Source organism: Mobula birostris, chromosome 10, assembly GCF_030028105.1.
Source record: "Mobula birostris isolate sMobBir1 chromosome 10, sMobBir1.hap1, whole genome shotgun sequence".
Lineage (NCBI taxonomy): Eukaryota > Metazoa > Chordata > Chondrichthyes > Myliobatiformes > Myliobatidae > Mobula > Mobula birostris.
The window spans coordinates 32,564,433-32,591,517 of NC_092379.1; the positions used below are offsets into that span (position 1 = coordinate 32,564,433).

General features: G+C 44.4%; 1 protein-coding gene across 1 annotated transcript in view; it reads left to right on the forward strand.

Annotated features, from left to right (window-relative positions):
* LOC140203563 (serine/threonine-protein kinase MRCK beta) overlaps positions 1-9,978 on the forward strand; it is a 45,697-nt gene extending 35,719 nt beyond the window's left edge. The window contains exons 6-9 of the mRNA XM_072269607.1: positions 311-404; positions 1,817-2,017; positions 7,789-8,037; positions 9,895-9,978. Coding sequence (XP_072125708.1) covers positions 311-404; positions 1,817-2,017; positions 7,789-8,037; positions 9,895-9,978 — 628 coding nt within the window. The remainder of the gene's footprint in view (positions 1-310; positions 405-1,816; positions 2,018-7,788; positions 8,038-9,894) is intronic.
* Positions 9,979-27,085: the final 17,107 nt, after the last annotated feature.

Genomic DNA, 27,085 nt, shown 5'->3' on the forward strand with positions numbered 1-27,085 from the left:
AGGGGGAGAGAAAGTGAGATGAGATTGAGAATTTTGTTCTTCTCTCTGCATTGGGCAGGACAAGTGATTGTTGCCCTCACCAGCCTGAGATAGATCTTACTTCCTATTGGCCCAGTTTTGAGAAGTAACTCTTTGGATTCATCCCATAATTAGAAGGCCTCCAGACTTGGAGAGGGTTAACCCAGAGGTGTAAGTGGGCAAAGCATGGTTAACTGGCAGCTCCATGGTCTGTGCTCCATCTTTTCAATGCATCATGAAAGCAGTCTGCTTGCATTAAGAAGTGTGACTGATTGTTGGTTCCTTTTCCTAGAGATGTGAAGCCTGATAATGTTCTGCTGGATGTGAATGGCCACATCAGGCTGGCCGATTTTGGCTCCTGCCTGCGAATGAACAAGGATGGCTATGTGAGTATGGTTCATGTGGCCATTAACCTGGGGTCAACAGGGTTGGACTGGGCCAACTATTTCCAAAGCACATCAGTTAAGCGGGTCCTGAGCAGAGATGGCAGCTTGCAGGTGCCTGGAGGCTATAATATGAGCCTTTGGAGCTAGGAGGTCAAAGAATTGCCTCTATCATTGCCCGATGTTCTTCCTTGACCAGCTCTGATCCCAAGCTGCCAAGCATGGTCACATGACCTTTCAATCTCCAACCTTCACACTCTTCCCATTGGTTACACAATGTGCCCATCATCACTGGTCATCCATCCTCACACTTCTTCCATTGAACAACTGCCATGTCGATCATTGCTGGTCTCCCGCACTTACATTCCTTCTGTCCAATAGATGTGCACCACATTTGAGTTCCTCCCCTTCTCACTCATCTCATTGGACATCTGACATGTCCATAATCCATCAGCACTGGTTTCCTTATTCCTATATGCCTCCAATTGACCAATGACTTTCTACCTGTAAAAAAAAATTATCTCCCTCTTTACCTCTAATATTAAAAATAAATCATGGGCTGATATTTAAAAACAACAGTAAAGTACTTTGTATGACCATTTGCTGTACTCTTGCTGGCAGCAGGACAAGTTATTTCCTCTAAAATACTAACCTATCTTGGCAGCACAATAGTGGAGCCTCAGCCTTAGTGCACCAGAGACCTGGATTCAATCCTGACCTTGGGCATTGTCTGTGTGGACTTTGCATTCTTCCCTGTGGCCATGTGGGTTTCACCCTGGGTGCTCTGGTTTCTTCCCGAAATGTCCGTTTAAAGATTAGCTTTACTTGTCACATGTGTATTGAAGCATACAGTCAAATGCATCATTTGCTTCAAATTAATAAGGTTGCTTTGGGGCTTGCCCACAAGTGTCGCCATGCTTTTGGTGCCAACATAAAAATCCCACAACTTACTAACCCTAACTTTGTAATGTGGGAGGAAACTTGAACCCCCGGAGGAATCCCACAAGGTTACGGGGAGAACATGCAAACTCCTTGCAGACAGCAGTGGGAATCGAACCCCAATCCTACAGCTCGTGCTGTAAAGCATTGTACTAACCACAACACCACCAGGCTGCCCCTCAGCAAGGATGGTACTGGGCAGCCCGCAAATGTCGCCATGCGGCCAGCACCGACATAGCATGCCCGCAACTCACTAGCCCTAACCATAAGTCATTTTGGATGTTAGTAGGTTAACTGGTGACGGTACATTGGTGCAGTGTAGAATCTGGGGAGAGTCAATGGAAACGTGGGGAGAAAAACCGTGCATTGACGTAGGATTTGTGTGAATGGTGGTTGGGTATTGGCACAAACTCTGTGGGCTGAAGGGCCTGTTTTTATGCTCTACCTCTCTGTGACTTTCCACTATTTTCCTCCAGGTGCAATCGGCGGTGGCAGTCGGAACCCCGGACTATATCTCCCCGGAGGTGTTGCAGGCTCTGGAAGATTCCTCGGCAATGTACGGTGCCCACAGTGACTGGTGGTCCTTCGGAGTCTGTGCTTACGAGATGCTTTTCGGTCAGACCCCCTTCTACGATGATACTCTGGCGGGTACTTACAGGAAAATCCTCAATCACAGGGTAAGTGATGAGACTCAGAGACAACAACACAGGTCAGTGAATCCCTTCTGCCCGGTGGAATCACCAATGCCCATGAACAGAAAAACCTACAGAAAGAGGTGGACACACGAGAAAAGCCCTTCACACCATCAAGCAGACTTACAAGGAGCTGTGCCACAAGAAAGCAGCATCCATCATCAGGGACCCCCACCATCCAGACCATGCTCTCTTCTCATTACTACCATCAGCAGGAGGTACAGAGCCCTAGGTCCCACAGCACCAGGCACAGAAACAGTTATTACCCTCCAATCATCAGGCTTCTGGACCGGAGAGGATAATTTCACTCCCCACAATCTGAACTGATCCCACAATGTACAGACTCATGTTCAAGGCCTCCACAACTCATGTTCTCAGTATCATTTACCTGGGTTTTTTTCTTTGCACAATGTCTTCTTTTGCACATTAGTTGTTTGTCAGTCTTTGTTTATCATAAATTCGATAATATTTTTACCTTCCTGAAAATGACGACATATAAATATTTTGACTTTGTGGGAGAGTGAGGATCAGCTGGAGAAGGGTAGGTTTGTATAATTTCAGGTAGGTGAGGAGACTTGTTGAAATATCTAAGATCCAAGGAGTCTTGATAGTGTGGGTGTTGAGAGGATACTCCTTCTTGCAGGAGATCTGGAGTGAGGGGTCACTATTTAGGAATAAAGCATCACTCTTTTAAAACAGAAGGTGTAAGTTTTTTTCAGAAGGTGGTTGGAAGTAGACTCTTTCAAAATTTGTTAGCAATGGGGAGATAAGCAAAAGAGAAAGGTCATCAAGTGTTAGTAGGAATGCCAAGGTTATGACCCAAACAGGTCGATGTTGTCATCGGTACAGGCACTCGTGTGCACAGTGCAGAGAAAAATATACTTGCAGCAGCCTCACAAGAAAAATGGAAATTATACACAATGTTTTTTTCAAGAAAGAACATAATTAGGAAAAAAGAAGTCCATTTTAGTGCAAAGTGGTCAAAGTGTTGCTAAAAGGGTTTTGCTTGAGGGTACAAGAAATGAATGGTTGAAGGGAAGTAGCTGTTCTTGAACCTGGTGGTGTGGGACTTCAGTCTTCTGTATCTCCTGCGTAGAGTGAGTTAGCTCGCAGAGGGCTCCATTGGGTGGTTACAGAAAGTCCACGGGTTACAAAAGGATTTTGTTCCTGAGAACTGTTCATAACCTCAAGTCGGAAATGAACAAAGCACAAATTAAATTTTTTGTTGAAGTATGTACAGTATATGTTACCACACACAGTAGTGTAGTGGTTAGCACAATGCCTTACAGCACTGGTTGTAAGATCAGGGTTCAGTTCCCACCACTGTCCGTTAAGACCTGGTATGTTTTCTCCATGACTGTGTGGGTTTCCTCTGGGTGCTCCAGTTTCCTCCCACGTTCCAAAGGTGTACTGTGGGCTCTGGCCTTGCTATGATGACTCCAGAAGCGTGGTGACACTTGATGACTGTCCCAGCACATCTTTGATGTCAACATTGCATTTCACTGTGTGTCTTGATGTTTCAATATACCTGTGATAAATAAAGCTAACCTTTAATCTTTAAATCTTTAAATAATACCCTGAGATTCATTTTCCTGCAGGCCTTTACAGGGAAAAAGAAAAACAATAAACTGTTATAAAATATTCTATGTAAATAGACAAAGACAGATAAACAACCAATGTGCAAAAAATAAAGTACACAAATGAAACCAGTATCAGAATTGGGTTTAGTAAATCTGGGTATGTCACGAAAGGTGTTGTTATGTGGCAGCAGTACAATTCCTTACAATGCAATAAAAAACGTAAATTACAGTAAGTATATAAATATATCTTTTAAAAAGTTAAATTAGTAGTGGGAAAGAAAATGAAATGAAAAGATAGTGGGGAAGTGCTCATGGGTTTGTTGTCTGTTCGGAAATCCGATTGTCAGTGTCTTCAGGCTCCTGTACCTCCTCCCTGACGGTAAGAATGAGAAGAGGGCACGTCCTGGCTGATGGGGTCTGTAATGATGGATGTCATTTGAGGCATTGCTCCTTGAAAATGTCCTGGATGCTGGGGAGGCTGGTGCCTACGATGGAGCTGACTGAGTTCACAACTTTCTGCAGCTTCTCTCGATCCTGTGCAGTGATTTCCACCTCCCCCGCTCCATACCAGATAATGATGCAGCCAGTTAGAATGCTCTCCAAGGTATATCTGTAGAAATTTCAGTGCTTCTTTGGTGACAAACCAAATCTCCTCTAACTCTTTATGAGATATAGCCACTGTCATGCCCTCTAAATAATACTGAGGACACAAGTTGCAAAGAACCCTTGAAAATGGTATCTGTGGGTTGTAGAATCAGTTCAGTGTTGAGGTGAGTGAAGTTATCCACAGCAGTTCAGGAGCCTGATAGCTGTAGGGTAATAACTGTTCCTGAACCTGATGATGTGGGACTTCAGGGCTGCTGTACCTCCTGCCCAACGGCAGTAACAAGAAGAGAGTATGGCCTTGCTGGCGGGACTCTGTTCAATGCTCCTAGTCCACCTTGCCCCTGATTGTGGTGACTTGGGGTTTGGGAGACAAGGCAGAAGTGCCCTGGTCCTATCCGGCTGACGATGCCTACAGCCCACTGTGTGTCTTGAAATAACCCTGACACACTGTGTGCCGTGAAATTAGCTGTTTTGTGGCAGCAGTACAGTGCAAGACAATAAAATAACTACGATATAGCCTGAGGAAAAATACACATGCAGGACAACAAATACTTTTTCGGGTCTTAAATTCCTTTATCTGTTTTAGATGTGTTATTGCAGAAAGAGGGCATCAAAATAAAAATGACAAAATAAATAAAAACAGTGCCCACTATTACAATTTCAGTTTAACTGCAGACCACACCCTTGTTACGTATGCAGTGTGAAAATAACTAAAACAAAATTTCCAAAACCAATACTGTACTGGCAATTCTAAAATAAACAATACAAACAACATTAGAATCCCACCAACCCTGTACATAACATCAAAAATATGGATAAATACTTCTCTTAGATACACTCGCATTTGGCACACACGTGCTTAACTTCCAAACACATCCAGGCTAGACCTTGAAGTGAGTTCTCCTTGCTCACGCCACATGAACAGAGACTAACACATTCACATTCACCTACGGTCATGAAACAACAAAGAAAGACAAAAATAAACTTTTACAATATATTGCCTTGCAGTTAAATTACTAAAAAGACTAACTTTGTTGGCTGATTAAGGAACTTTGCAATCACGCTATTCCAGCATCTATCAATTTTACTCACAAAAATCTAAAGCATCCATGTAAAACATGTTAAATTACTGATTTTTGAGATTTACAAACAAGCATAAATGAATTTACATAAATATTATCAAATATTATTCACCTTTCCTCACCAAACCTGGGAGCATTCGACGTCCTTTCTAGAATATGACAACTCTTTGTTCTACTCCACACTCGCAAAATGACATCACCATTTTCTTTTAAAGGCACAGGCAGCTATCTTAGCATTACCAAGGTGAATACATAAGTGCACTTTAACAATAAAAAACGATATTCAAAGGTCACCTGGTTACAACAAGTTACGATAAGTAAATAAGTAGAGCATGTCTTATGAGGATAGGTTGAGTGAGCGAGGGGTTTTCTTATTGGAGTGATGGAGGATGAGAGGTGACTTGATTGAGGTGTCCAAAAGAGGATAACAGGATGGATAGGCAGAGACTTTTTCCCAGGGTGGAGATAGCTAAAACCCGGAGACATAATTTTAAGATGATTGGAGGAAAGTATAGGGGTGATGTCAGAGCTAATTTTTTTCACACAAAGCGATGGGTGTGTGGAACGCCCTGTCAGGGCTAGCAGTAGACTCAGATACATTAGGTACATTTAAGAAACAGTTAGGTAGGCACATGGATGATAGTAAAATAGAGGGCTACATAGGAGGGAAGGATAGGATTGATCTTAGATTAGGTTAAGAGGTTAGTGCTGTATCATGGGCTGAAGGGGCTGTACTGTATTAGATCTTCTTTGCAAAGGGAAAGACAGCAAGTTAGTGTTCATGGGCCATTCACAAATCTGATGACTGAGGGGAAGAAGCTGTTCCTAAAACACTCAGTGAGATTCTTCGGGCCTCCCCTGATGGTAGTAATGAGAAGACGGCATGTCACAGATGGTGAGAATCCTCGGTGATGGATGTCATTCGTGGGGAGTGTCACACCCGTGATGATTGACCCGCGATGGACTGACTGGGTCTAAAACCTTCTGCAGCTTCTTGTGATCCTGTGCATTGGAGTCAGTCAGAAAGCTTTCCATGGTATACCCGTAGAAATTTGCGAGTGCCTTTGTTGATATACCCGATTTGCTCAAACTCCTAAAGAAGTATAGCCACGGGTGTGCCTCCTTGTGATTGCATCAATGTGTTGGGCCCAGGATAGGTTCTGTGAGATGTTGATGCCTAGGAAAATGAATCAGCTCATCCTTTCCTTTGCTGATCCCTTGATGAGTTCTCCCAACTTCCCCTTCCTCAAGTCCACAATCAATTCCCTGGTCTTGCTGGCATAGAGTGCAATTTGAAGTTGCGACACCACACCACTCAGGCCGACCTACCACACTCCTGTACGCCTCCTTGCCGCCACCTGAGATTCGGCCAACAGTGATATCATCAACACAGTTATCGATGGAGTTTGAGCTGTGTCTAGCCACAGCCATAAGTGTAGAGCGAGAAGAGCAGTAGGCTAAGCACGCATTCTTGAGATGCACCAGCATTGATTGTCAATGAGGAGCCAATGTTATTTCACACAGTTTAGAGCAATATAAATCCTGACCTGTGCTTTCCAGTTTCTCCCATTCGAGTGCCACACATTGATGTCATCCCATATGCAAAATACAAGAGGGAAATTATGTCAGCATTCGCAACAGGAAATACCCAGTCCAAGAGCCTGTTAGGTGCTACTAGGAAAAGAGAGTGGATTTCCAAAGGCATTTGTATGGGCTACTTTGGCAGAATGGAATTTGTCCAGACCTGTTTAAGGGATTTAGTCCCTTCCCATTGGCTGTATGAAGACAGTGAGCCAGGCAGATGGATATGTAGATATCCAGTGATGGCAGTCACAAGAGACTGTGAATGCTGAAATCTGAAAGAAAAACTAAGAATGGACCGTCAACCTTTCGAGACATTTCATTTGGTTTAAAAAGCAGAGGGGAGGTAACTAGTATAAAGGGTTAAGGGGTGGGGAAGGGGCAGTCAATGTTTCAACACATTTCATCTGGATTAAAGAGCAGAGGGGAGATAACCTGTATAAGGGGGTAAAGGGAGGGGAGGGGGAGGGGAAGGTGCTAGATGGATCCAGGTGATGAGGGGGGCTAGACAGATGGAGTAGCAATGTGTGGGAATAATGGTAGAGACTGGGAGGGGATAAGTGGATCCCAGTGACGATGGGTGACAGGCAGATGAGGGAGGGGAGAGTGGAGATAACGACAGAGTTGGGAAAGTGAGAAGTGGAGGTAACAGGGGCTGCAGATGGAGGTATCTGACAGGAGAGGAAGGTTGAACATGGAACCATTTTGGGGAGGGGTGGGAAATGGGAGCCAATGGTGGGAGTGTGAAGGCTAAGCATGCAAATGATTCCGAAAGACCCCAGATTGACGCGTGGGGGATCCATTCTGGTCTCAGTCCTCATCAATCATTGGGGATTGGTGGCTAGTTCTCAGGCCTGATTCTGTGAACTTTCTGGTTTTGCTCCTCCCCTTCCCCCTTTCCCCTCAGGAGACCTTTCACTTCCCGGATTCAGAGTGGGACGTGACTGACCAGGCGAGGAGCTTCATCGAGAGATTGGTTTGCAGCAGGGAGGAGAGGCTGGGGCAAAATGGAGTGGAGGACTTTAAGCAACACCCCTTCTTCTGTGGCATTGCGTGGGATCTCTTGGGTCAGTGTGAGCCTCCCTTCCTCCCTGACGTTACCAGTCCCACCGACACCTCAAACTTCGATGTGGAGGAGGGAGCCTTCAGCGTTGCAGTGCGTATTCCAAATGACAGAAATATTCTTCAGCTTTTTAATTTCAGTGTGGGGTGGGGCAGTTACTGCACAACAGACCTACAGTGTGCTCTATTTACTCTGTCTTTAAGCAAAATGAGTTGTGTGTTCAAATCCCCATCCCCACAATCCCCACGCAGGGACGGATACTCAACCAGCAAGGTTGAAATTCCCGGGAGTTGTTACACTGTCTCTTTACAGAAACCCAGAGACCCAGGTTTCCCTGCTTTAGAAAATACTCCAGGTGCTATTTTTACCCAAATGAAGGAGTCCTCCCCCTGCCTCTCGAGTCCTGAATCAATTAGTCTGTCCCTCTGCCTGCCATTGAGCCCCCACCAGAAACACAAGTCCATTTTCTGTTGCTACTGAGCGGGAATGCACTGTTAGAGTTGCAGGACAAAAATGAGAATGGAAAGTAAAAGTAAGGTGGGAGGTAAGCAGGTAGACCCCTTCCTTTCCAGTCCTTGTGAAGGTACAGAACCCAAAATGATTTATTCCTCTCAGTAGATGCCACCTGAATTGCAGAGTTCTCCCCCCACTTGGTCTGTGTTGCTCAAGACTTCCAGCATCTGAACAATCTCTTGTGTTTAAGTTTTGCATTTCCAAAGCACCTTGATCAACCTCAGAGGGAGCTACAGCTGGTGCAGACACTGTCCCAAAGTACACTATTGCTGGTACAGACACTGTCCCAGGGGGAGCTACAGCTGGTACAGACACTGTCCCAGGGGGAGCTACAGCTGGTGCAGACACTGTCCCAAAGTACACTATTGCTGGTACAGACACTGTCCCAGAGGGAGCTACAGCTGGTGCAGACACTGTCCCAAAGTACACTATTGCTGGTACAGACACTGTCCCAGAGGGAGCAACAGCTGAAGTGTTGTAAAAAAAAACATGGTGGCCTATATCACACTGCAACAGTTGCCAGGTAAAGTTTCATTCCCCAGTGTTATTGGCTGATGACCTCAGAACATTGGTGAGATATATCCTGGCCTGAATGGATGGACAGAGGGTTGCTTTCATAATCAGTCTAACGAGAACAACCCTACAGTGCTTCTGCTGTTCCGCTCGGTAGCAACAAGGAACTGGACTTGCGTTTCTGGTGGGGCTCAACGTCCTGCAGAGGGGCAGACTAATTCATCTAAATAATTATCTATTTATTTAGACAGACAGACAGCAGAGTAACAGGCTCTTCCCACCCTCTCCACCCAATTACATCCACGTGACCAATTAACCCCTACATCGTTGGAGTGTTGGAGGAAACCAGAGTTCCCAGAGGAAACCCACACAGCCATGGGGAGAACATAACAGCTTCTTACAGACAGCAGTGGGAATTGAACCCTGGTGTTGTGAAAGCACTATGCTGAACACTATGTGCCATTCAGAGTTTATACTCTAGTTTAACTTCCTTCCCCCATCTCTCCATTTCCTTCTAATCCCCTCTAATTTGTGTGTTGACCTAAACTCAATTGAAATCCACCTCTATCTTCTGTTGCTCAGCTGTTTCCTATGAGCAGAGTTCCAAGGTCTGCACCCTCTCTGAGTGGGGAAGAACCTCTGGAACTCTGGACTTGCTGAGTAGTGATGCCTAGCGACAGCTCCCTCTCCTCTGGCATGACCGTGATTTACTTTCGGGGTTCTGCTGTAGCATGAGAACAAGTGGCAAATCTGAAAGGAGAGACTAAACAACCAACAGACCTAACCACTGCTACCACTGTCCAGAATATCGGCACCCTGGATTGGCTTCCACAGCCATCAATAGGCAACCCCTTGGGAGAACATCACACTCCACTCGAGTGGTCGCACTACTAAAGCTACTACTCTCTTGGTTCATTCCCTTAGGAGACTGGGCGTCCCGTTTCCCACAGCGTTCTTCCTGGGATCCACCTTCCGTTTGTGGGATTCACCTTCTCCAGCATCAGGTAAGGACACTCGGCAAGGTTTGTGCTTCATGTGTGATTAGGAGTTATCTGGGAGGCTCTCGGAACCTGGAGCTGAAGGAGCACTGAACTTCCCTCAGGAAGGTCAAAACCAAGTTTATTGTCATAGACAGGGTATAAATGCTATGAAAATTAGCTTTTTGCCTCAGCAAACATGACAAATGTAGAGTCATAGAGCACTACAGCACAGGGTCAGGCCCTCCAGCCCATCTAGTCCATGCTGACCTGGCCTTCTGCCCGTCAACCTGCACCCTCTATGACCTTCCCATACAAACTACACTTGGATGTTGCAATCAAACCCAAATCTAACATTTCTGCTGGCAGCTCATTCAACGCTCACACCACCCTCAGATTAAATCAGTTCCCATTCAGATTCCCCTGAAGTATTTCACTTTTCACCCTAAACTTATGACCTCTGGTTCTCAACTCACCCAACCTGAGAGGAAAAAGCCTGCATGCATTCTCTCTATCTAAGTTACTCGCCATTTTGTATACGCTTATCAAATCTTCCCTTATTCGCCTGCGCTCCAGTGAATAAAGTTTAACCTATTCTACCTTTGCTTATAACTCATGTCCTTAAGTCCTGGAAGCAGCCTTGTAGATTTTCTCTGCATTCTTTAGAGATTATTGATATCCTTCCTGCAAGAAACACAAGGTTGTGATTGTCGGTGATTTTAACTTTCCATGTATTGACTGGGATTCCCATTATTGTAAAAGGACTAGATAGGATAGAATTTGCCAATTACATTCAGGAACATTTCCTTAATCAATAGATAGAAGTGCCAGTGAGAGAGTGTACAATACTCCATTTCCTGTTAGGGAATGAGAAAGGGCAGGTGACATCACATTGTGTAGGGGAACACTTTGTATCTAGTGATCATAATGCCATTAGTTTCAAGGTAGTAATGGAAAAGGTTATGTCTGGTCCTTGGACTGAGATTCTAGATTGGAGAAAGGCCAATTTTGATGATATCAGGAAGGATCTGGCAAGTATGGATTGGGACAGGCTGTTTTCTGGCAAAGGTGTACTTGGTAAGTGGCAGGCTTTCAAAAATGAAATTTTGAGAGTACAAAGCTTGTATGTGCCTGTCAGAATAATGGGTTTAGAGAACCTTGGTTTTTGAGTGATTTTGAGGCAAAAAAAAGAGGTGCATAGCAGGTATAGGCAGGTAGGAATAAATGGTGCTTATGGACTATAAGAAATACAGGGGAACACTTCAGAAAGAAATCAGCAGGGGTAAAAGAAGGCACAAGGTTGCTGTAGCAGACAAGGTGAAGAAGAATCCTAAGGGCTTCTACAGATATGTTCAGAGCAAAAGGATTGCAAGGGACAAACTTGGTCCTCTGGAAGATTGAAATGGTAATCTAAGTTTGGATCCAAAAGAGATGAAGGAAATCTTAAATGGATTTTTTTGCATCGGTATTTACTCAGGAGACAGACCAGAATCTATAGAAGTGAGGCAAAACAGCGGTGAGGTCATGGACCCTCTGCAGATTGCAGAAGAGAAGGTGTTTGCTCTCCTGAGGCAAATCATGGTGGACAAATCCCCAAGGCTTAACAAGGTGATCCCTTGGACACTGTGGGAGACAAGTGCAGAAATTGCAGGGGCCCCAGCAAAGATATTTAAATCATCCTTAGCGACAGGTGAGGTACCAGTGGATTGGAGGATAGCTAATGTTCTGCTGTTTAAGAAAGGCCCTAAGAGTAAACCTGGAATTTACAGGCTGGTGAGCCTGACATCAGTAGTGGGAAAGTTATTGGAAGGTATTCTAAGGGTCCGGATTTATGAGTATTGGGGTAGTCAGCATGGCTTTGTGTGTGGTAGGTCAGTGGGATGAATTGCAGTGTAAAATGGGGACAAAATTGAAATGGTGATAAATACAGGACAGAAGTTATTATGTATGAATGCATATAGTACACAAAATAAGGTAGATAGGAATTTAACATCAAAGGATATACTTTGTATCGAAAGGACAGGCAGGAAGGCATAGGTGGTGGTGTGGCTCAGTTGGTAAGAGATGGAATTACATCTTTAGAAAGAGGTGACATAGAGCCAGGGAATCTTTGTGAGTGGAATTAAGAAACTGCAAGGGTAAAACAAATCATTATGGGAATCATATATGGGCCTCCAAATAGTAGCCAAGATGTGGGGTTGAGGTTGCAAAGGGAGCTGGAAAGGGCATGTAATAAGGGTAATGTCACAATGGTAATGGGGACTTCAATATGCAAGGGAATTGGGAAAATCACATTGGTGTCAGATCGCAAAAGAGGAAATTTATTAAATGTCTACGAGATGGCTTTTTAGTGCAGCTTGTGCTTGAGCCTACTTGAGGGAAGGCTATCTTAGATTGGGCGTTGTGCAATAACCTAGATCTTATTAGGGAGCTTAATGTAAAGGAACCCTGAGGAGACAGTGATCATAATATGATTTTCATACTTCAATTTGAGAGGGAGAAGCATAAATCACATGTATCAGTATCACAACGGAATAAAGAGGCATAAAAAAGTAACTTGCCCAAGTGGATTGGAGGAAGATGATGGCAGAGCAGAGATAGCTGAAGTTTCTGGGAATAGTTCACAGGTGCAGGATAGATATGTCCCACAGAAGAAGTTCTCAAATGGTAGGGATGGCAACTGTGGCTGACAAGGGAAGTTAAGGACAGGGCATATAAGGTAGCAAAAATGAGTGAGAAGTTAGATGATTGGGAAGCTTTCAAAATCCAACAAAAGGCAACAAAAAAAGGTATAAGAAGGGAAAAGTTGAAATATGAGGGCAAACTGGCCAATAATATAAAGTAGGATACTAAAAGTTTTTTCAGTTATATGAAAAGTAAAAGAGTGGTGAGAGTTGATATTGGACACTGGAAAAAGATGCTGGTGAGGTAGTAATGGGGGACAAAGAAATGGCAGATGAATTTAGTGAGTACTTTGCATCAATATTCACTGTGGAAGACACTAGCAGTGTGCCAGAGGTCTGTGAGTGTCAGGGAATAGGAGTGAGTGCTTTTGCTATTACAAAGGAAAAAGTGCTAGGCAAACTGAAAGATCACCTGGATAAGTCACCTGGAAAAGATGGACTACATCCCAGAGTCCTGAGGAAGGTTGTCCACCATCTACAAGGCTCAGGTCAGGAGTGTAATGGAATACTCGCCACTCGCCTGGCAGTGCAGTTCCATCAACATTCAAGAAGCTTGACACCATCCAGTACAAGGCAGCCCACTTGATTGGTACCCCTTCCACAAGGCAAGGAGGAAGGCAAAAGAAAGGAAATTATAGGCCAGTTAGCCTAACCTCAGTGGTTGGGAAAGTGCTGGAGTCCATTATTAAGGATAAGGTTTTAGGATACTTGGAGACCAGTGATAAAATAATTCAAAGTCACCATGGTTTCTGTCAAAGGAAATCTTGCCTGAGTTAGAGTTCTTTGAGGAAGTAACAAGCAGGGTGGACAAAGGAGAGGCAGTGGATGTCACTTACTTGGATTTCCAGAGGACATTTGATAAGGTTGAGGCTGTTTAACAATATAAAATCCAACGGTACTGTAGGAAATTTTCTGGCATGGATAGAAGAATGGCTGCCAAGCAGGAGGCAGCATATGGGAATAAAAGGGGCTCTTACTGGTCGGCTGCCAGTGACTAGTGGTGTTCTTCAGGGGTCAGTATTGGGACCGTTGCTTTTCACAGTGTTTCTCAATGATTTAGATAATGGAATTGATGGCTTCGTAGCAAAGTTTGCAGATGATGCGAAGAAAGGTGGAGGGGTAGGTCATGCTGAGGAAGAAATACAATTACAGCAGGACTTAGGCAAATTGGAAGAATGGGCAAAAAATGGAACAGAGATGGAATACAGTGTTGGGAAATGTATGATAATGCATTTTGGTAAAAGGAACAATAGTGCAGACTATTATCTAAATGGGGAGAAGGTTCAAATATCAGAGGTGCAGAGGGACTTAGGCGCCCTCGTGCAAGACACCCAGAAGGTTAATTTACAAGTTGAGTCTATGGTAACGAAGGAAAATACAATGGTGGTATTTATTTCAAGGGAAAAAGAATATTAAATCAAGGAGATAATGCTGAGGCTTTAGAAGACACTAGTCAGGCCAGCAATTGCCAGTATTATCAACAATTTTAGGCCCCATATCTCAGAAAGGATGTGTTGTCTTTGGCGAGAGTCCAGAGGAGGCACACAAGGATTATTCTGTGAACAAAGGGGTTAATATATGAGGCGCATTTGGCAGCTTTGGGCCTGTACTCATTGGAACTTAGAAGAAAGACAGGAGTGGGGGATCTCATTGAAACCTACTGAATGTTGAAAGGACTAGATAGGGTGGATGTGGAGAGGATGTTCCCTTTGGTGGGGGTATCCAGTACTGGAGAGCACAGCCTCAAAACTGAAGGATGATCTTTTAGAACAAAGGTAAGGAGGAATTTTTTTTAAACCAGAGAGTAATGAATCTGTGGAATGCTCTGCCACAGACTGTAGTGGAGGCCCAGTTTAAGTATATTTAAGGCGGAAGTTGATAGCTTCCTGACTGATCAGGGTATCAAAGGATACGGCAAGGAGGCAGATGTATGGGGTTGGGTAGGATCCGGGATCAGCCATGATGGAATGGCGGAGCAGACTCAATGGGCTGAATGGCCTAATTCTGCCCCTATGTCTTATGGTTCTATGATCTTGTTGCGCAGTTGGAGATTGGCAGGTATGATGTTGTAGGTAACATTAGTCATGGCTGAAAGGAAATTGTACTGGGAGTTTTATACCCATGGATACACAATCAAATGAAAGAACAGGCAGGTTGGCAGGGGAGGAGGTTGGCTCTGCTGGCACGAAATGAAATCAAATCTTTAGAGGTGACATAGGATTAGAAGATGTAGAATCCTTGTGAGTAGAGTTAAGAAACTGCAAAGGTAAGAAGACCCCGATGGGAGTTATATGCAGGCCTCCAAACAGTAGCCAGGATGTGGACTACAAATTACAGTGGGAGATATAAAATGTTTGTCAAAAAGGCAATGTTACTGAGTCATAGGGGATTTCAATATGTAGATTGGGGATATCAAGTTGATGCTGGATTCCAAGAGACAGGACTTGTGGAATGTCTCTAAGATGGTTTTTAGGAGTAGCTTCTGGTTGAGCCCTCTAGCAGATCAGCAAATCTGCATTTTGTGTTGTGTAATGAACCAGATATGATTAGAGAGCTTAAGCGAATGGAAGGAACTTTTAGGAGAAAGAGACGATGATATGATAGAATTCACCCTGCAATTTGAGAGGGGGAAGCTGAAGTCAGATGTATTAGTGTTACAGTGGAGTAATAGGAATTACAGAGGCATGAGAGAGGAGCTGGCCAAAATTGATTGGCAGGGGATACTAGCAGGGATGATGGCAGAGCTGCAATAGCTGAAGTTTCTAGGTGCAAGTCAGAAAGCACCAGGATAAATACATCTCAAAGAGGAGAAAATATTCTGAAGGTAGTATGATGCAACAGCAGCTGACAAGAAATCAAAACCAACATAAAAGCCATGGAGAGGGCATATATTAGAGCAAAAATTTGTGGGGAGTTAGAGGATTAGGAAATTTTTAAAAACCAATAGAAGGCAACTTATAAAAAGAACCATGGGTGAAGGGAGATGAAATATGAAGGTAAGCTAGCCAATAATATCAAAAATGATACCTAAAGTTTTTTCAGATATCATCATCATCATCATCATCAGGTGCCATGCCCAGTTTCAGCTTTGACTGCCATGGCCCACACACTCCTGTTTCGGGTCAAATGGATCAATTCATTGGTATTCATTTCCAGTTCTCTGGCTGCTGTCTCCATCATCATTTGTCTTTGTCTTCCTCTTGCTTTCTTCCCTTCAATCTTTCCCATAATTACCGTGCATTCTAACTCCTCTTTCCTAATCACATGTCCAATGAAGTTACGTTACCAGATATATAAAAAGTAAAAGAGAGGCGAGAGTAGATATTGGACCACTGGAAAATGACACTGGAGAGGTAGTAGCGAGGGAGAAGGAACTGGAAGATGAACTGAATAAGTATTTTGCATCATTCTTCACTGTGAAAGAATACCAGAAGTTTGAGAATGTCAGGGGAGGGAAATTGTGTGAAAGTGCCATTACTAGGAAGAAGGTGACTGGGAAACTGAAAGGTCTGAGGGTAGGTAAGTCACCTGGACTAGATGGTCTGCACTCCAGGGTTCTGAAAGTGGTGGATGAAGAGATGGTGGAGGCATTAGTAATGATCTTTCAAGAATCAATGGATTCTGGCATCATTCTGGAGTACTGGAAAATTGCCAATGTCACTCCACTCTTCAAGAAGGGGAGGAGGCAGAAGAAAGGAAATTATAGGCTAGCTAGCCTGACCTCAGTGGTTGGGGAGATGTTGGAGTTGATTGTTAGGGATGAAGTTTTGGGTACTTGGAGGAACTTGAAAAACTAGGCCAAAGTCAGCATGATTTCCTTAAGGGAAAATCTTGCTGACAAACCTGTTGGAATTTTTTGAAGAATAAATAAACAAAAAAGATAGACAAAGATAGAATAAATGAAAACAGGCTTTTTCAACTGAGGTTGGGTGAGACTAGAGGTCATGGGAAAAAGTTGAAAGGTGAAAGGTTTAAGGCGAACATGAGGTGGAACTTCTTCACTCAGAGGGTAATGAGAGTGTGGAATGAGCTGCCAGTGTGAATGGTAGCTGTGATTTTGATTTCAACATTTAAGAGAAGTTTGGATAGGTACATGGATGGGAGGGGTATGGAGGACTATGGTGCAGGTTCAGGTCGATGGAATTAAGCAGTTTAAATGGTCTGCCACAGACAAGATGGACAGATGGACCTGTTTCTGTGCTGTAGAAACAGGTCCATCTGTGCTTCCAGAGTTTTTTATGACTCTGACCAGAACCGCGCATGTTTAGCCTCGCAAATGTCTTAAACAACTTCAACATAAATTAACATAAATTAGCAGAAATTATGCATAACTTTCACAGCAAAATAAGAGCTATAATGACACGTCCGAGCTGAGAGGGAGATAAACAAATATAGTCGAAGAGACAAGAGATTCTGCAGATGGTGAAAATCTTGAGCAATATACACAAAAAGCTGGAGGAACTCAGCAGGTCAGGCAGCATCTATGGAGTGGAATGAACAGTCAATATTTCATACTGTCTAGTGTAGGACTGAGATCCAAGATAGAGTTAAATTGGATCTCACAATCACCACCGCTAACTGACCACACTGGACAATTCGTCTTGCCTCCATGGATGCTGGTCACCTACTGAATTCCCCAGTTGCTGTCGGTTCCAGTATCTGCAGTCTCTTGATCCATGTGATGAAAGAGTTTCCTAAATGATTCTGATGTACCTGCCTCTACCACCACCCCTGACAGGGAGATCCACTCACCCTCCACTCTCTGTGTAAAAAATCTACCTCAGACCTTGCCCCTACACTCTCCTCCAATCACCTTAAGGTTATGCCCCTTTGTGTGAGCCATTTCTGCCCCGGGAAAACTTCACTCTATCTATGCCTCTTCACCTCTATCAAGTCACTGCTCATCCTCCTTTGATACAAACAGAAAAGGCCTAGCTCGTTCAACCTATCTTCATTAGACACAGTCTCTAGACCAGGTGGCATCCTGGTAAATCTCCTCTGACCCTCTATCAAACGATTGTTGCCAGTGCTTCCATTTATGAAGGGCAAGGTAATTCGAGCTACTGGCAAGGTAATTCAAACTTTTGGTCTGATGTTAATCCATGATAAAATTAAGGATTGAGTGTAGTCAGTGAGATAGTGTAAATGCAGTATCTGCAGCCGCTTGTGTCAGCACTGCTGATTCCATGTTCTTCCATCTTTTGGGGTGCCCGGCTGTCTGACCAGCTCACCTTCTCACCAGCCCATAGAACATACAGCAGTACAGCATGGTGCAAGCCACTCGGCCCACCATGCTGTGCTGACCTTGTAACCTACTATTGTGTACAGTTCTGGTCACCAAATTATAGGAAAGATGACAATAAAATTCAGAGAGTACAGAGGAGATTTACTAAAATGTTGCCTGGGTTTCATCTCCAAAGTTACAGAGAAAGGTTGAACAAGTTGGGTCTTTATTCTTTGGAGCGTAGAAGGTTGAGGGGGGCTTGATAGAGGTGTTTAAAATTATGAGGGGATTGATAGAGTTGACGTGGATAGGCTTTTTCCATTGAGAGTGGGGGAAATTCAAACAAGAGGACATGAGTTGAGAGTTAAAGGGCAAAAGTTTAGGGGTAACATGAGGAGGAACTTCTTTACTCAGAGAGTGGTAGCTGTGTGGAACGAGCTTCCAGCAGAAGTGTTTGAGGCAGGTTCGATGTTGTCATTTAAAGTTAAATTGGACAGCTATATGGACAGGAAAGGAACGGAGGGTTATGGGCTGAGTGCAGGTCGATGGGACTAGGTGAGAGTAAGAGTTCGGCATGGACTAGAAGGGCCGAGATAGCCTGTTTCCGTGCTGTACTGGTTATGTGGTTATATGGTTAATAGGTTACTATAAGATCAAACTAACCTTCCCTCCTGCAGAGTCCTCCTTTTTCCTATTACTCATGTGCCTACCTCAGATTTTCTTAAGTGCCCTTAATGTATCTGCCACTACCACCCCCGGCTGCACATTCCATGCACTCCCCACTCTCAGTGTGAAAAAAAACTCCTTACTCTGACCTCCCCCATACTCTCTACCACTCAGCTTAAAATGATGACCCCTTGTCTTAGCCATTTCTGCCCTGGGACAAAGTCTCTGGCTGTCCACCCTATCTATACCTCTTATCAATTTATACACCTCTATCAGGTCACCTCTCAACCTCCTTCACTTCAGAGAGAAAATTCCTCACTTGCTCAACCTCTCCTCATAAGACATGCTCTCTAGTCCAGCACAACTTTGTTTTGAAGGATGCTCCCTTGACATTGAGGGATGTATGACTCTATAGAACAAGGAAAGCCTGGAGACCAGGGGAGAGGCTGGCAGGACCAAGGCTCTTACTCATCGGTCAGTGCAGATCAGAGATTTTAACTGGATGCATCACCATCTGGCATGGAGTTGCCGATGAGAAAAAACATCAGAAAGAGCAGCAGAGGATTCTACCTTCGTCATTGGCACTAGCTTTCCCACCATGGAGGTCATCTCCAAAAGCCAGTGCCTCAAGAAGGCTGCATCCTTCACCAACCATGAGATGCCCTCTACTCACTGCTACCATCAGGAAAGCAGTACAGGGGCCAGAAGATCCCCACGCAGTTTAAGGAGCAGCTTCTTCCCTCCACCACCCGGTTTCTGAATGGTCCGTGAACTCATCAACATCACCTCTCTTTTGCTCTACTTTTGCACGATTGATTTATTTTTTAAATGTACCTGTCATAATTCATAGTCACTTTTATTTATTGTTCTGTGCTGCTGCTGCCACAAAATAACAAATTTCACAACATATGTCAGTGATAATTCTGATTCTGACTCTGAGTAATCAGATCTTCCCCCCACCTCCAGGCAGAAGGACACAGCGGAGATTGTGAAGGGGCTGCAGGGGCCGGAAGTGAAACTGATCACAGGTGGGAATGAGGAGCCGGACTCAAACGCAGAGGTAAGGAGATGTGAGCATTTGAAGCAGGAGCAGGGATGGGCCATTCGGCTCATTGTGCCTGTTCCAGAATGGATAAGATAATGAAAGAAGTCAGTGAGTGGAATTACTCTGAGAGCAGGTGCAGGCGCCATGTTATGAGGAGGTCCAAAGTGCCAGAAGTGATAGTAGAGGCAGATTGATTAGGGACATTTAAGGGACTGTTGGAGAAGCATATGAATAACAGAAAAACGAAGGGTTATGTAGGAGGGAAGGGTTAGATTAATCTTGGGGAGGGAGGGAACATTGACTCAAACCATGAGAGGCCTGCGTCAGGCATTTTCATGCCTTACAAGGTGCAGATTGGAAGTCTGTGTGGGGCGCCACTCCTCACACAGACACTAGAGCAATGTGTGGTTAAGTGCCTTGCTGAAGGACACAAACATGCTGCCACAGCTGAGGATCAAACTAGCGTTACAGTAGGTTAAAAGATCAACACACCATTCTGGGCTGCAGGGCCTGTACTGTTCTATATTCTACTTCTGCCAAACCCTTGAAGCATTTTTATGTTAGAATAATGCCATTATTTTCCAGAGCCAGACTCCAAACCTGGATCAAGCTGGGTTACAGAGGTGGCAGTCAGCACCAGAGGTGGGTGTTCCGCGGGTTGTCAACATTGAAGAGGAGCTTCTGAAAGCAAAGCTTGTTAACATGGCCACTGAAAGGTGAGGAACACTCACTCTGGCAAAATGGTTGCCTGTCTATTACATAAACTCCATGAGTTCTGACATTGTTTATACATAGTCAAGCTCTTACAATAGTCCCTTCCTTCACATACCCATTTTAAAACATTAATTTGTCTGTGCTCTCCAGCTGTGGTAAATCCATATGGTAGATCCACATGTGCACCCTGTTACCGAAAATTCATCATATTGCAACACATATGGTAATTACCCGTAGAATCGAAGAGTAAGGATCCACAGTATGGCTTCTCACTGGTTACAGCACATGCAGCTAGTCTAATTGACAACCAGTTCTTTGCTTCACATTCATAATATTAACTGGAAGTGCAATGACTGTCTTATAGAACATAGCTCAGCTCAGTCTGGCTGGTGGCGCAGTGACATCAGTGCCGGACTCTGGAGTGAAGGTTCCTGAGTTTGAATCCAGTCGGGCCGCTCCCGGGCACACTTTCCATCCGTGCCGGGTTGAGTGTCCAGCTCGCAACTCGTAAAAAAAACTGCGCTGTGAGAAGGACGTGGGGGACCACTCACAGAATCTTTCCTCCAAGACAACCACTTGAAAATGTGGTCGCCGAGGCTCTGGCAGAGTATGGCACACAAACAAAAACCCACAAACAGAGTCTTTGGCTGACTATGTTGTGTTGACATTTAACCTAATCTAAGATCAATCTCGCCCTTCCCTCCTACTTAGCCCCCCCATTTTACTTCATCCATGTGCCTATCTAAGAGTTTCTTAAATACCCCTATCTGTACCACCACCCCAGTCAGCACATTCCATGCACTCTCCACTCTGTGTGGAAAGATAAACTTCACCTCTGGCATCTCTCCTATAATTTTCTCCAATCACCTTCAAATTATGCTGCCTCATCTTAGCCATTTATACCCTGGGAAAAAGTCTCTGGATGTCCACTCAATCTATGCTTCTGACAAGACCATAAGACATAGGAGCAGAATTAGGCCATTTGGCCCATCAAGTCTGCTCCACCATTCAATCATGGCTGATGCATTTTTGCACCCCCCGCCCCTTGGCCTCACTCCCCAGCCTATTCTCCGTAACCTTTGATGCCATGGCCAGTCATGAACCTATCAATCTCTGCCTTAAATACACCCAATGAACTGGCCTTCACAGTTGCCCATGGTAGCAAATTGCATAAATTCACCACCCTCCGCATCTCTGTTTTAAATGGACGCCATCTTGTCCTAGACTCCCCCACCATAGGAAGCATCCCTTCCACATCTACTCTGTCTAGGCTTTCAAAATTTGAAAGGTTTCAATGAGATCCCCCTTATCCTTCTGAATTCCAGTGAGTACAGACTCAGAGCTATCAAGGGTTCCTCGTATAATAACACTTTAATTCCCGGAATCAGCCATGTGGACTCCTCTGAACCCTCTCCAATGCCAGCACATCTTTTCTTAGTTGAAGAGCCCAAAACTGTTCACAATACTCAAGGTGAGGCCTCACCAGTGCCTTATAAAGCCTCAGCATCACATCCCTGCTCTTATATTCGAGACCTCTTGAAATGAATGCTAACATTGCAATTGCCTTCCTCACCACCGACTCTACGTGCAAGTTAACCATACAAGCACTCCCAAGTCAATTTACATCTCAAAATTTTGGATTTTCTTTCTGTTCAGAAAATAGTTCACACGTTTATTTCTACTACCAAAGTGCATTGCCATACATTTTCCAACACTGTATTTCATTTACCACTTTCTTGCCCATTCTCCTAATCTGCCTAATTCCTTACTAATCATCTTATACACCTCTATCAAGTCAGCTCGCATCCTCCTTCACTCCAGAGAGTAAAACCCAAGCTTGCTCAACCTATCCTTGGAAGTACAGATGGCGCCCTTAGCCCATTAAATACAGGAAATTATTTCATTAATTCTGAAAAATCCTCTCCCTCCTCTGCTCGAGGACATGCAATAACTTCTTGCCATCTGGTGATACTAATTTTGTTGTTTAAATTTTACAACACAATTTGGCTAATCAGGTTAATTCCAGCTTTCAGTGTCCCTATCAGTCCCATTACTCCACATTATGTTTCCACCAACTACTCCCTATCGGTCCCATTACCCCAACTACACACTTTCAGTCCCATTACCCAAACTACACCCTATCAGTCCCATTACCCAAACTACAACCCTATCAGTCCCATTACCTCAACTAAACCCCATCAGTCCCATTATCCCAACTGCACCCTCTCGGTCCCATTACCTCAACTACACCCTATCGGTCCCACTACTCAAACTACACCCTATCGGTCCCATTACCCCAACTACACCCTATCAGTCCCATTACCCCAACTACACCCTATCAGTCCCATTACGCCAACTACACCCTATCAGTCCCATTACCTCAGCTACACACTATCGGTCCCATTATCCCAACTACACCCTATCAGTCCCATTATACCAACTGCACCCTATCAGTCCCATTACCCCAACTACACCCTATCGGTCCCATTACTCCAACTACACCCTATCAGTCCCATTACGCCAACTACACCCTATCAGTACCATTACCTAAACTACACCCTATCAGTCCCATTATCCCAACTACACCCTATCAGTCCCATTACACCAACTGCACCCTATCGGTCCCATTACCCCAACTACACCCTATCAGTCCCATTACCTCGACTACACCCTATCGGTCCCATTAGACCAACTACACACTTTCGGTCCCATTACACCAACTGCATCCTATCAGTCCCATTACCCCAACTACACCCTATCAGTCCCATTACCTCGACTACACCCTATCGGTGCCATTAGACCAACTACACACTTTCGGTCCCATTACACCAACTGCATCCTATCAGTCCCATTACCCCAACTACACCCTATCAGTCCCATTACGCCAACTACACCCTATCAGTCCCATTACCTCAACTACACCCTATCAGTCCCATTACGCCAACTACACCCTATCAATCCCAATACCGCAACTACACCCTATCAGTCCCATTACGCCAACTACACCCTATCAGTCCCATTACCTCAACTACACCCTATCAGTCCCATTACCTCAACTACACCCTATCGGTCCCATTATCCCAATTACACCCTATCGGTCCCATTACCCCAACTGCACCCTATCAGTCCCATTACCCCAACTACACCCTATCAGTCCCATTACCCCAACTATACACTATCGGTCCCATTACCCCAACTACACCCTATCAGTCCCATTACGCCAACTACACCCTATCAGTCCCATTACCCCAACTACACCCTATCAGTCCCATTACGCCAACTATACCCTATCAGTCCCATTACCCCAACTACACCCTATCAGTCCCATTACCCCAACTACACCCTATCAGTCCCATTACCCCAACTACACCCTATCAGTCCCATTACCCCAACTATACACTATCAATCCCAATACCGCAACTACACCCTATCAGTCCCATTACGCCAACTACACCCTATCAGTCCCATTACCCCAACTAGACCCTTTCAGTCCCGTTACCACAACTACACCCTTTCAGTCCCATTATGACATCTACACCCTTTCAGTCCCATCACCCCAATTACTCCATATCACTCCCATTAGACCATAAGACCATAAGACTTACGAGCAGAAGTAGGCCAGTTGGCCCATCGACACTGCTCCGATATTCAATCATGGGCTGATCCACTTCATCCAGTCATCCCCACTCCTCTGCAATCACCCGATACACTTTGCTGCAATGGCTAATCAAGAGCCTATTTATCTCTGCCTTAAGTATACCCAATGACTTCACCTTCCGAGCCGCTCGTGGAAAAAAATTGCACAGATTTACCACCCTCTGATTAAAGTAATTTCTCAGCACCTCAGTTCTAAAAGGACGTCCTTCAATCCTGAAGTTGTTCCCTCCTGCCCTAGAATCCCTTACAATGGGAAATAATTTTGCCATATCTAATTTGTTCAGGCCTTTTAACATTCAGATTGTTTCAATAAGATCTCCCCTCATTCTCCTGAACTCCAGTGAATACAGTCCAAGAGCTGCCAGATGTTCTTCTTACGGTAACCCTCTCATTCCTGGAATCATTCTCGTGAAGCTTCTCTGAACTCTGTCCAATATCAATATATCCTTTCTCAAAAAAGGAGCCCAGTACTGCACACAATACTCCAAGTGTGGTCTCACGAGTGCCTTATAGAGCCTCAACATCACATCCGGGCTCTTATATTCTATACCTCCAGAAATGAATACCAACATTGCATTCGCCTTCTTCAAAACCGACTCAACCTGCAAGTTAACCTTTAGGGTATCTCGCACAAGGACTCCCAAGTCTCTTTGTACCTCTGCATTTTGAATTCTCTCCCCATCTAAATAACAGTCTGGCCGCTTATTTCTTCCACTAAAGTGCATGACCATACACTTTCCAACATTGTATTTCATTTGCCACTTCTTGGCCCATTCCCCCAAAATAAAAGTCTCTCTGTAGGCTCTCTGTTTCCTCAACACTACCCGCTCCTCCTCCTGTCTTTGTATCATTGGCAAATTTAGCCACAATTCCCTTAATACCATAGTCCAAATCATTGACATATGTCGTAAAAAGTAACGGTCCCAACACCGAGCCCTGTGGAACTCCACTGGTAACCAGCAGCCAGCCAGAATGCAATCTCTTTATTCCCACTCTCTGTTTTCTGCCGATCAGCCAATGCTCCACCCACGCTAGTAACTTCCCTATAATTCCATGGGCTCTTATCTTGCTAAGCAGCCTCATGTGCGGCACCTTGTCAAAGGCCTTCTGAAAATCCAAGTACACCACGTCTACTGCATCTCCTTTGCCTACCCTTGCTTGTAATTTCCTCAAAGGATTGCAGTAGGTTTGTCAGGCAGGATCTTCCTTTCTGGAAACCATGCTGGCTTTGGCCTATCTTGTCATGTGCCTTCAGGTACGCAGTAATCTCATCCCTACAATCGATTCCAACAACTTCCCAAACACTGATGTCAGGCTAACAGGTCTATGGTTTCCTTTCTGCTGCCTCCCACCCTTCTTAAGTAGCGGACTAACATCTGCAATGTTCAGTTATTCGGTACAATGCCAGAATCTATCGATTCTTAAAAGATCATTGTTAACGCCTCTGCAATCTCACCACAGAAACCGAGGGTGCGTTCCAACAGGTCCAGGAGATTTATCCACCCTCACACCATTCAGCTTTCTGAGCACCTTCTCAGTCATAATTTTCACTGCACAAACCTCACTTCCCTGACACTCTTGAATGTTTGGTATACTGCAGATGTCTTCCACTGTGAAGACTGATGCAAAATATGCATGTAATTCCTCTGCCATCACTGCATCTCTCATTTCAATTTCTCCAGCATCATTTTGTATTGGTCCTGTATCTACCCTCGACTCTCTTTTATCCTTTATATACTTAAAAAAAGCTTTTAGTATCTTCTTTGATACTAGTCGCCAGCTTCCTCTCAAAATGACCTTCTTAGTTTCTTTCTGCAAGTTTTTAAAAGCTCCCCAATCCTCTATGTACACCACGTCTACTGCATCTCCTTTGCCTACCCTTGCTTGTAATTTCCTCAAAGGATTGCAGTAGGTTTGTCAGGCAGGATCTTCCTTTCTGGAAACCATGCTGGCTTTGGCCTATCTTGTCATGTGCCTTCAGGTACGCAGTAATCTCATCCCTACAATCGATTCCAACAACTTCCCAAACACTGATGTCAGGCTAACAGGTCTATGGTTTCCTTTCTGCTGCCTCCCACCCTTCTTAAGTAGCGGACTAACATCTGCAATGTTCAGTTATTCGGTACAATGCCAGAATCTATCGAATCTTAAAAGATCATTGTTAACGCCTCTGCAATCTCACCACAGAAACCGAGGGTGCGTTCCAACAGGTCCAGGAGATTTATCCACCCTCACACCATTCAGCTTTCTGAGCACCTTCTCAGTCATAATTTTCACTGCACAAACCTCACTTCCCTGACACTCTTGAATGTTTGGTATACTGCAGATGTCTTCCACTGTGAAGACTGATGCAAAATATGCATGTAATTCCTCTGCCATCACTGCATCTCTCATTTCAATTTCTCCAGCATCATTTTGTATTGGTCCTGTATCTACCCTTGACTCTCTTTTATCCTTTATATACTTAAAAAAAAGCTTTTAGTATCTTCGTTGATACTAGTCGCCAGCTTCCTCTCAAAATGACCTTCTTAGTTTCTTTCTGCAAGTTTTTAAAAGCTCCCCAATCCTCTATCTTCCCACTAGCTCTGGGTTCATTGTATGCCCTCTCTTCTGCTTTTCCTTTGTCTCTGACTTCACTTGTCAGCTACGGTAGTGTCCTTCTTCCCTTTAAAAGATTCTTCTTGTTTGGAATATATCTGCCTTACAATTCCCTCATTTTTCGCAGAAACTCCAGCCATTGCTGCTTTGCTGTCCTTCCTGAAAATGTCCCTTTCCAGTCAAGTTCGGCCAGTTCCCCTCTCATGCTAACGTAATTTCCTTTATTCCACTGAAATACAGACACATTGGATATTATTTTTCCCTCTCAAATATCAATGTGAACTTGATCATATTGTGATTACCCCTACTACACCCTAGCAGTCCCATTACCCCAACTACACCTAATCAGTCCCATTACCCCAACTACACCCTATCCGTCCCATTATCCCAACTACACCCTATCAGTCCCATTACCCCAACTACACCCTATCAGTCCCATTAACCCAACTACACCCTATCACTCCTATTACCTCAACTACACCCCATCAGTCCCATTATCCCAACTGCACCCTATCGGTCCCATTACCTCAACTACACCCTATCAGTCCCA